Below are 11,172 nucleotides of genomic sequence, written 5' to 3'. Positions count from 1 at the left end.
ACGTGTTAGATGAAAGATCCCATCACAGGCACTAATATGAGACAGAAAGGCATTTCCCAAGCCCTGTCCATTGTGAGCTCCTTTCACAAGGCCAGCAATATCCACCACATTCAGAAAGGCAGGAATTTTGCTGAAATACAAAAGGTGATTTCATTATAAAATAGTACTAAGCACTTGTTTATCAGCCAAGTCAATTCCCAAAATATTTCATATAAATCTTTCCTCTTTAGAATAATGCTTAGAAATTGTTTAATAATAACTGGATTAATATCTTCCTCATAATAAAAAATAAGAAATATCCTTTGATAATATTGGAACTATTTTACCTAGGAAAATGAAGGAGAAAAGTTAAAGCAGAACAGAATTTCTATTGTACCTGCAATAGAAAAGCAGTGAGGAGTATACAGAAAGCAGCGTAATCAACATAAAATAAGTCAACACTGGCCAGGTGTGGTGGCACACATCTATAATCCCAGCACTTGGGAAGCTCAGGCAGGAGAATCACCATGAGTTTAAGGTCAGACTGATCTACACAGTGAGTTAAAGAACAGGCTGAATTACACAGAACATAGGGAGACACTGTTTCAAAAAACAAGTCAAGGGGCCAGGGAGATGGCTCAGTAGAATAAGCGCTTCCCTGGCAAGCGCAAGGGTCTGAGTTCAATCCCTGGTTCCACCAAAAAAACAACAACAAAAAAAGTTAATATATGTCAAGTATGACACTAAGTACTTTACATCTATGACCTCATTTCAAAATTCAAGACAGTTCTACAAGGTAGGTGCTATTTATTAAATCCATTTTTTAGATGAGAACTTTATGTCTTACAGTAATTAAGAAATTCACTACATACAGACAGGTCATTCAACTAGTAGTAATAAAACTGGGATTCAAATCTAGGTTTAGGTTTATAATTATTCACCATATACGTTATAGAGTCAAAACCTGCATGTAATGATGAAAACCTGTTATCAGCCAGGTGTGTAATACAGCCTACCTGCTAAAGACAAGAAAAATATTTGTATATAAAAGATAAACTCTGCTTTACAAAGTACAAGCTCAATAAAGTAAAAGTTAACACAAGGCAGAAATCAAGTTAGCAATATCAGTTTGCTATGTAAAAAGTATGAGTAAATAAAGGTTACTTTCAATGTAATGACAAAGTAATATGGTATGTCAGTTTTACCCACCTGAAAGCATACAACATAAAAGGTCCACAAAAGACATCACTATTAAATGAGTCTTTCAAAATAATTATTCTATAAACAATTATTACAGATAGTTCTGTTACCAGAAAATCCAATGAAACAACAAAAAATGCAGTTAGTTAACCAGCTGGACATTGTGCTTACCTCTCCAGCATCTACTTCCTCTTGGTAACTATACCAATTTTTTCTTTTTATACTGATTGATTGATTGATTGATTGATTGACTGATTTGGTACAGGGTCTCGCTACGCAGCTTGGACTCACAGTGATGCTCCTGTCTCAGCCTCCCCAGCACTGGGATTATAAGCATGCTCCACCATGCCTGGTTTCATCATGCTAACACGGCTTGTGGTACTGGGGATCAAACCTGGGTCCTTGCACTTGCCAGGCAGATGCTTAGATTGTCAAGCTGTCTTCCTGGCTCCACACCAATTTTCTTTTCTTTTCTTAATGTATTTGGTACATGGTCTCACCACGCAGCTCAGACTCATGGCGATACTCCTGTTTTCAGCCTCCCTAGCGCTGGAATTAAAGGCGTGCACTACCACACCAACTTGGTAGCCGGCTCAGGGCATCCAGGAACAGGGCTTTCACAGCATACGGTGCCAGGGATCAAATCGCAGTCACTGTGCTTGCCTAAGCAGGTGGTTAGTCCACTGAGCTATCTCACTGGCCTGGATTTTCTTACGTGTGTATTTTTGTTTAACTCTGGAAAGATATTAATATCCTAGGTAAAATAAATATCTTACTTCTGTAAATATGAACAGTTCACTAGAAAATATGCAAGGATATATCTAAGTATTTATACTTGGTACAGCAAGGTAGATGAAATATAGCTATTATTCCTTCACTAAATTATCATTTATCTAGCAAAAGTTTCATTTTTTCTAATTGAAGATATAATACATGTTCACTGTAAAAATAAAATTCAAACACTATGGAATAATTAGGAATATAGTCAGTCCTCCATAGGGCAAATTCAATTGATCACTTATTAAAAATATTCTAGGGGAAAACAACTGCACCTGTACTGAGCATGCACTAATATTTTTCTTGTCTTTATTTCCTAAATAGAATGTAACAATTATTTATATATAGTCAATATAAATCAACTGTTATAAGTAATCTAGAAATGATTTAAAGTATATTGGAGAATATGCACAGGTTATATGCAAATATTACACCATAAAGAACTTCTGGTACCCACAGGGTTCTGAAACCAAGTCTCATGGATACCAAAGAACTATTGTAAAGATCACCTAAAAGCACCCAGAGATAACCACTAATTATAATAGTTCATGACCTTCAATACGTATCTTTTCCTATGAACATACACTCTAATTTTACATTAGATGATGTAATATAGATGAACTACTATATTCACCAGAAAAAAATAACTACAATGTTAACCAATGTGTACAGCCTTCCTTTCCTCCTCTTCCATATTCTACATTGCTTTTATAATTACCCAAAACAATGCTACATTAATTTTGAAAGAAAAATCTTCCACTTCACTTGGGATTTATCATGTATATTTACTCAGCTTATACAGTGCCACTGAAAACAACATTAAGTATTTCTTACCTTGCTGGTTTGTGATACTGGCAAAGAAAGTCAAATCGTTCATCTGGCACAGGGACTCTGCTCTCATTAGGATCAATAGTGCAGAATGGAAAGTTTTCTGCTGAAGCCTGACTATTTGTTAATACATTAAAGAAGGTAGATTTCCTAAAAAGCAAAAATAATTTCTATTAATTCTTAGATTAATACAAAGAAAAAGTTTACCCATGCTAATTATCAAATAAAATCTATGAGGATTAGAAAGCCAATCTGCGAAGGCAGGATACATAACTATTTTTACTAACAAAAATGGATGAAATTTACAACAATGCAGCTCATTATCTAAATTATGTTCTTCTCTCAGTCTATTTGGAAACTGAATAGGAAGCTTCCAAAAAATCTTTATTATAAAAGACAACACTCATGTTACACCACAAAATGTATTTGTTTTTATAATGTAGCAGGTAGAAGCAGTATCATTTCACCTATATCTATGTATAGATGAAATGATAGTATGCAGTGTTGAAAGCTGTGTATCTAGTTAGGACAACCACTCCTCAAGCATTCTGAGTTGAGAGAAAGATCCTGTCTCACAGGAAATGAAAAGACAGAGCTCAGATTCTAATTGTGAGTACACAAGAATTACTGGCAAGTCTAGTATATGAACTGTAAAAGTAAAAAATAAACTTTTTCCAAGGTGTGACTTAAGAGAAAAAAGAAATCCACCTGGCCTGTTGGTGCACACCTGTGATTCCAGAAGTTGGGAGGTGAAAGCAGGACATCTGCTTTGAGTTCAAGGCCAGTCTAGGCTATATAGCAAGACTCTGTCTCAAAAATCAAAAAGAAAAAAATAAATAAATCCAGTAACATGGAATAAACTGGTCATTGATTTTCTAACTACCTGATTTTAAGAGGTCGTATGCATTAATATGCCATATTAACACTAGCCATATTTTTGAAGTATATTTAAAATGACAAAAATTTTAAGAGTAAAATTGAAGGCAAAATCAAATTTTTAGAGGCTGTTTGTTCTGTAACAATTTTCAATTCCACCACGAATTAGACACATGGAGAATCCACTATAGTGACCTCCTTGCTCCATATAATGCATATGAAAAACTTCAAATGAGAATTACTGTTCCATTATCTTTTTTGTTTTAACTGAAGAAATTGAGGAAATAACTAAAGATCAGTTGACAACTGAGACTGGTTCTTGCTAACTCTTGCTAGATATATTATTATGTAAAAATATTTGCATATGGGCTAAATCTGATAACAAATGAATAATCAAAATATAACAGTTGTGCTAGCACTGTGCAATTATGAATAATTATTTTTCTCTTTTCCAAAAGAATTTAGGATTAAAATGTCTATTCAGAGATCTAATTAGTCTATATTCATCAGGAGAAATTTATACTTACTACAGTTAGCTCATCTGATTGAACTTTTAAACCAAAAAAGCAAATCCTTTTTAATTTAATTCTGAGAGCTCTAAAAGAGTGATGAACAAAAGGTATCAACTGAGATAATATCTAAGTACTATGAGTGAGAAGTATTTTAACAAAGTACTTTAACTCTACCCGCATATAGGTCTTTAGACATCATCTACTATCACTGAGACTAAACAATTCAGAGTCAAGTACCAATGTCTAATAAACAGCCACACAAATTATTGCTAGTTGCTTAGAACACAATTAAGACAAATCAGTAGGTTTCAAATGCCTAACAGAAATCCCTGAGAATAAAAGTAGGTATAACCAGTCCTCTTTCCAAATCACCTGCTGTAGGCACCTGTATTTTAAACATATTCATGTGATGTGAAGTCAGGGATTTTTTTGTTTGCTTTTGTGAAGGCAGGTTTTAAGACTGGGCTAGATTAAGATTCAGCTAACAACCCATGGCATAATGATGACTGCTACAGAATTTATAGTGGCACCATTAAAGAACCTAGTAATAAATCCAAAACTCTAGGGATGATAATTAAAAGGAAATTATTAATTCTATAAGGCTAGCTCTTAATTTCAACCTTATTGAGATGTCACAGTAGTGAATTTAAGTCTTATAAAGGTATAGTCCACCTATATTCAAAATGACTATGAAACCTAACACAATATGGGCTAGTAGAACATTTTTTTTTTTTTTTTTTTTTTTTTTTTGGTACCAGTGATAGAACGCAGAAACTTGCGCTTGCCAGGCAGGCACATGTGCCAATGAATTATCTCCTAGCCTCAAATCATTTTTTAAAAGTGTTTATATTCAGACTTTGATCTTTAATAACCCCTCCCAATAAGAATTATCAGGACTTCATGGAGAAATGACTAGTTTCAGGTCTGGTACTAAAAAGATAACATACACAAGAACTCAATTTCTTTTTTTTTTTTAAATTTTTTTTTATTTTAAGGAAGGGTCTACAGGGTGTTCAGGGTCTCCCTATTAGATCAGACTCATAGTGATCCACCTATTTACAGCCTTCCAAGAGCTGGGATTACAGGCGGGCACCACTATACCCAGTATCAATTGCTTTCTCAGCACGGCCTAGGGTCAGGGCCAGCACAGCAGGCCCAGGGATCAAATCCTGGCCCCTGTGCCTGCTTACAGGAGCTTTAATCTGCTGAGCTATTTGGCCGGCCCTGACAACTCAATTTTTCTAAAAGAACACAATGAAGCTATTGAAGACCATTAGAATGCTATCAAAAACACTCTGCTTCCCTATAGTTCCATCTACTCTGGAGACTGAAGCAGGAAGATAACTTGATCCCAAGAATTCAAGATCAGCCTGTCTAACAAGCCAATATTAGTCAATCTTGAGTATCAATAGAAAACAATACAATGAATTACAACAAATCAAATCATTTCATACCCATAAACTGTTAATACTCAAAAAAGGATTAATTCCATTGAAGACTGTTATTTGTCTTTTCTATATAAAATACACTTTCAAAATAAGCAAAAGATTGATGCGTATTTCATAGGCATGTTCCAGCCAATTAACAAGGAAAAGAATTAAAAATAAGAACATCACAATTTTTCAACCACTAACAAAATGAGGGTTCTGGATAATGCCCCCCAGGGACTGTTGGGAAAAAATAACAGTACCTCTTCTAAGAGAAGTTATTATCTTTCACATTAATCTGACCAACGCTTTGAAAGTTCACATCAGTTTATGGGACATATAAAGGACAGAAGAACATATTACAGGACACCATAGGGATACAATAAAATCCAGACTATGGAAAGTTGTGTAAGACAACCAAATGTCTTCAAGAAACCAATTGCAGGTAGAGGTAGGAGAAAAACCTTTCTTTCCAGTGAGATGCACAAGTGCAGACCAGAGATCCCACTCAGAACCAGGAAAAAACATACAACGCAGAACACAGAAATCATCTCTTTAAAGAGGTTAAGGTTCTAAAGAGAGGGATGGAGGAAGTGATTTACTTGGCTCTGGGGACAAATTTGCTATTCTGAGCAAAGAAAAGAGGCAAGAATCCAGGCTTTAGACACATACAAAGCTGAAGCCTAAGGAAAAAGAAATAGCCAAACATTATAAGGATAATATTAAGTGCCACAACATTTTTTTTTATATTGTAATTATAAAACAGCTCATTGCTATTATTGTAGTCAACTGAAACTCTAAAAATGCTATAGAGGGACAGCCTGATAGCTCAGCAGACTAAAGCACCTGCTTAGGCAGGGGTTCGATCCCTGGCATGTCGTGTTGGCCGCGCCCCCAGGGCACGGTGAGACAGCAATTGAAATTGGGCTGGTGGCACTAACCTGTACTCCCAGCACTTGGGAGGCTGAAAACAGGAGAATCACAGTGAGTCTGATCTACATAGTGAGACCCTGTACTAAATACATTTTTTAAAAAGAAAGAAAACTCTAGAACTATACACAATGAAAATATCTCTCAAAAGCAAAGATATAATAAATTTGTCAAGAACTGGTCAAATAGCTCAGCAGATTAAAGGCCAGGGATTGGATTCCCAGGAGCCTGCCATGCTGGCCCAGCCCCTGGGACATGCTGGGACAGCAATTGAGACTGGGCAAGGTGGCATGCACCTGTAATCCCAGCTCTTGGGAGGCTGTAAACAGGCAGATCACTACGAGTCCGATCTAGTAGTGAGACCCTGAACACTCTGTAGATCCTTCCCTATAAATAAATAAATAAATAAATAAATAAATATCATTAGCCATAAGGAAATACAAATCAAAGCCACAAAAAGATACCACTTTACACCCTGACTATAAAAAAATAATAATAATAATAGGCTTAGAGGAGGTTACAGAAAAACTGAAATCTGAATACACTAATAATGGGAATGTTAAATGTTACAGTCACTTTGGAAAAGCTTGTCTGTTCTTCAAATCATGAAACAGTTATGCACCATATGACTTAGAAATACTACTCCTAAACATATACCTAAGAAAGAGGAAAATTTATGTTTATTACAAAATATGTGTATTATAACCTTGAGACGGAAAAAGTACAAATAAATCTGAAACACAATGTGGTGTCAAGAAATTTCTATTACTCAAACAATAAGGGGAACATGTCGAGAAGAATGAGTAGACATGAAGGTTCCTAAAAGCCAAATATAAGCAATTTAGGCAAATAAATAACAATTGTAATAGATTACATACTATAGCCAATAGAATAAGTCTATACTGATATAAATTATAATGAATAAGAGCTCTTACTTAAAACTGAATGCTATGCAATAAGCATTCCCTGTATAAATTATTCCTTCTACAAATATAGAAAAGGAACAATAAAAATATTTATGTATTATTAATTAATTTATTATGAGGTTTTGCTTTTTCTTTTTTTGCAGCACCAGGGATTAAACTTAGGACCTTGCACTTGCCAGGCAGGCGCTTAAACCACCAAAGTATATCCCCAGCTGGGAATCTTAAATTCACCACAATAACTGTTTCAAGCAAGACTCATTAATACATGTAAAAACTAGGGAGCAAAAATATAAGAAACAAGATATGTACACAATTTCAAGAATCTCGGTACTTACCTGCAGACTTCCCAGGAAACCTAGTCCTCCCCCAACACACACACCCCCTCACGGGAGATAGGTTGAACCCTGACCCTAGCACTGGGCCGAACCCCAGCCTCCCAGCCTTGTCCTCACCCAGAAGACTGCCTTAAGGAGCTAGTGGGCTTTGCCCCTGCTCTTCACCAGAGGCCTGCCCCAAATCCCTCGACTGAGCTCAGCTGAGCCAGGCCCACCTGTCATCACCCAGAAGCCTGCCACAGGGACCTGAAAACAGGTGCCCAGAAGACTGCCACAGGAACCTGCAGGAGCCTTGGTGAGCCCTAACCTGCACCAACCTACCATTGAGAAAGCCTTGTAGAACTTCAGCCTGCCCTTGTCATAATTGGATCCTTCTGGAGCTGTGGCTCACCCCCCCCCCCAACACACATAATGGTGAAAGCCACACTGAACTCCACACAGCAGGGGCTTTGGTGAGCCTACCCTGTCCTCCCTCCTGAGAACCTTGCTCATCCATACCAGACACCCATACCATCACTGCAGATTCAGGGAGAATACTGGGAGCTTCAAAACTGATAAAAGGCAGGAACAAAATATAATCTCAGACCTCTAGCCCACCCAAAACAGGTCCAGGAAATCACACACCTGAAATTTGGAAGGTGATAGAAATTTGGAAATCACACACCTGAAATTTCTGAGATTATAACAACTGAAGTAAAGAAGCAACTCTCCACCAGGCTATGGAGAAAATCAAATCAGAAATAATCTCTCAGCCTGGGCCTTCCATGCCAGCCCTGCCCGCAGGGCACGCTGAGACAGCAACTGAGATTGGGTGTGGTGGTGCACACCTGTAATCCCAGCTCTTGGGAGGCTGTAAACAAGTAGATCACTACTTGTCCAATCTAGTAGTGAGACCCTGAACATCCTGTAGACCCTTCCCCAAAATACAACAGAAAGAAAGGAAAAGAAAAGAAATAATCCCTCAGGTAAAAAAAGAAATGAAAACAATCATGAAAAATTTGCTCAATTCATCTAAGGAAGACACAGATTAGAAAATAGAAAGGAATAAGAAAATGATGGAAACATTGAATGAAAAATATAGGAAAGAACTAGATTGCATGAAACATTTAAACATAACCAGGACATTAAGAACTCCACTGAAAGCTGGCAAAACCACTTGAACAAAACTGAAGATAGAATTTCAGACCTTGAATATAGCATTGCAGCTAGTGAACAGGAAAGACAACATCTCTTAAAAATGACAAGGAACTAGAAAATAACAATACACCAGCTGCAAGATGATGCAAAGAAAAATAATATAAAACTAACAGGTATCAACAAAACAGCTGGAGTTAGCACAAAAGGCATAAAAAAAGACTTGTTTGCACAAGTAGTAGCAGAGGGCTGGTGAGACAGCTCAGCAGAATAAGTGCCTGCTTAGGCAAGTGCAGGGACCAATATTCAATCCCCAACACCACATGCTATGCCAGCCCTGCCCCCAAGCGCACTGAGCCAGCTACCTAGACTGGGCTTGGTGGCGCCCACCTGTAATTCCAGCACTGAGGAGGCTGAAAACAGAAGGATCATTATGAGTCCAAGCTGCATAATGAGGCCCTGTACCAAATACATTACCAAATAAAAGTAATTCCAGAAAATTTCCCAAGTATGGGAAAAGAATCTGACATACAGTAACTGAGGCACACAGAACTCTAGCTTGCCATAATCAAAATAAATCTTCACACAGACACACAATAATCAAGATCCCAGAAACAATAATAGAGTACAATATATTAAAAGCTGATAAGAGAGAAGAAACAGATCACCTATATAATGGAAGGCCCATGAGAATCACGGCAGATTTCTCAACACAGACCATCAAATTAAGAAGACCTTGGGAGTGAGATATTTCAGGCCCTGAGAGAAAACAACTTCCAACCCAGACTGATGTACCCTGCAAAACTTCTATCAAATTTAATGAAGAGATCAGATACTTTCATGACAAAGAACTGAAGAAATTCATGACAAACAAATCAACCCTACAAAGAATACTAATAGATATTTTGGAAATAAAGACGAACACAACTTCAATAACAACAGCAGAAGAGAACCACCCAGCAGAGCAAGCAATTAAGCAGACAGGAAAAGTATGGATCGTACAGTAGGAAAACAATCTGACAAAAATAAGCTAATACATATCAGATATAAGAGACAGATTGACTACGCAAAAAATCAGCGAAAAAAATAACAGAACTAAACCAAACTTGTGAAGAAATGGACACAGTGGACATTTAGAGTGTTTTACCTAACAATGTCTGAATACACATTCTTCTCAGCTGCAAATGGAATGTTCTCCAAAGTGTGCTCCAAGAGCACACTTAAATAAAAGGAATCAAAATTATGCCATTCATATTATCTAACCACAACAAAGTGCAATGAAACTGGAAATTACTGACAAAAGAAACAGCCAAAATTCCATAAATACATGGAAACTAATACCCTCCTGAACAATCAATGAGTCACAGAGGAAATTAAACAATATTTCTAATCTGGGACACAATAAAAGCTGTCTTAAAAGGAAAATTTATAGCAGTAAATTACCATAATAGGCAAACAGAATGAGCTCAAATAAACAATCTTATGCTGTACCTCAAACTTCTAGAAAAAGAACAAGTTAAGCCCAAAGCCCAAAGAAGGCAGGAAATCATAAAGATCAGAGCAGAAATAAATCCAATGGAGACAAAGAAAATACAAGGAATTAATGAGTCAAGTCAATTCTTTGAAAGAATAAAATTGATAAACTCCTAGCCAACCATATCAAAAAAAAAAAAAAAGGAAAGAAAAAGTTCAAAATTCATACAATAAGGAAAAGGGTGAAATCACTACAGACCCTATAGAAATTTACAAGATCATCAATACCTATTTCCAAAATCTTTACTCACAGGATGGAAAACACAAAAGAAATGGACAGATTCCTTGATATGTACAAACTAGCAAAGCTGACTCTAGATATAAAAATTCTGAATAACCCAGTATCAGTCAATGAAACTGAAAATGTAATCTAAAACCTACCAAGAAAGACAAGCCCAGGTCCTAATGGATTCACAGCTGAATTCTTCAAGAAATTTAGAAAAGATTTAATACCAACCCTTCTCAAATCCTTCAATGAAATTGAAAGGGAAGCAATTCTCCCAAACTCACTCCTGGAGGCAAGTATTACTCTGATACCAACACCATAGAAGGACCCAATCTAAAAAGAGAACTACAGGCCAATCTCCCTAATGAACATAGATGCAAAAATCCTCAGTACAGTGGGCTGGGGAGATAGCTCAGTAGAATAAGTGCTTGCCTGGCAAGTTCAAGGTCATGAGTTCAATCCCCAGTACTGCAAAAAAAAAAAAAAAAA

At 36.6% G+C, this 11,172-nt stretch overlaps 1 protein-coding gene across 4 annotated transcripts in view; it reads right to left on the bottom strand.

The window, feature by feature from the left end:
* Positions 1 to 11,172, bottom strand: part of Ola1 (Obg like ATPase 1) — a 218,509-nt gene that overhangs the window by 177,248 nt on the left and 30,089 nt on the right. For all 4 annotated transcript variants that reach the window (XM_023719209.1, XM_004634748.3, XM_023719210.1 and 1 more), the window contains 2 exons: positions 2,791 to 2,934; positions 3 to 130 (listed from right to left, as the gene is read on the bottom strand). In XM_023719209.1, coding sequence (XP_023574977.1) covers positions 3 to 130; positions 2,791 to 2,934 — 272 coding nt within the window. The remainder of the gene's footprint in view (positions 1 to 2; positions 131 to 2,790; positions 2,935 to 11,172) is intronic.

This window comes from Octodon degus, unplaced genomic scaffold, assembly GCF_000260255.1.
Source record: "Octodon degus isolate 3935 unplaced genomic scaffold, OctDeg1.0 scaffold00065, whole genome shotgun sequence".
Lineage (NCBI taxonomy): Eukaryota > Metazoa > Chordata > Mammalia > Rodentia > Octodontidae > Octodon > Octodon degus.
This window is presented reverse-complemented; position numbering and strand designations above follow the sequence as displayed.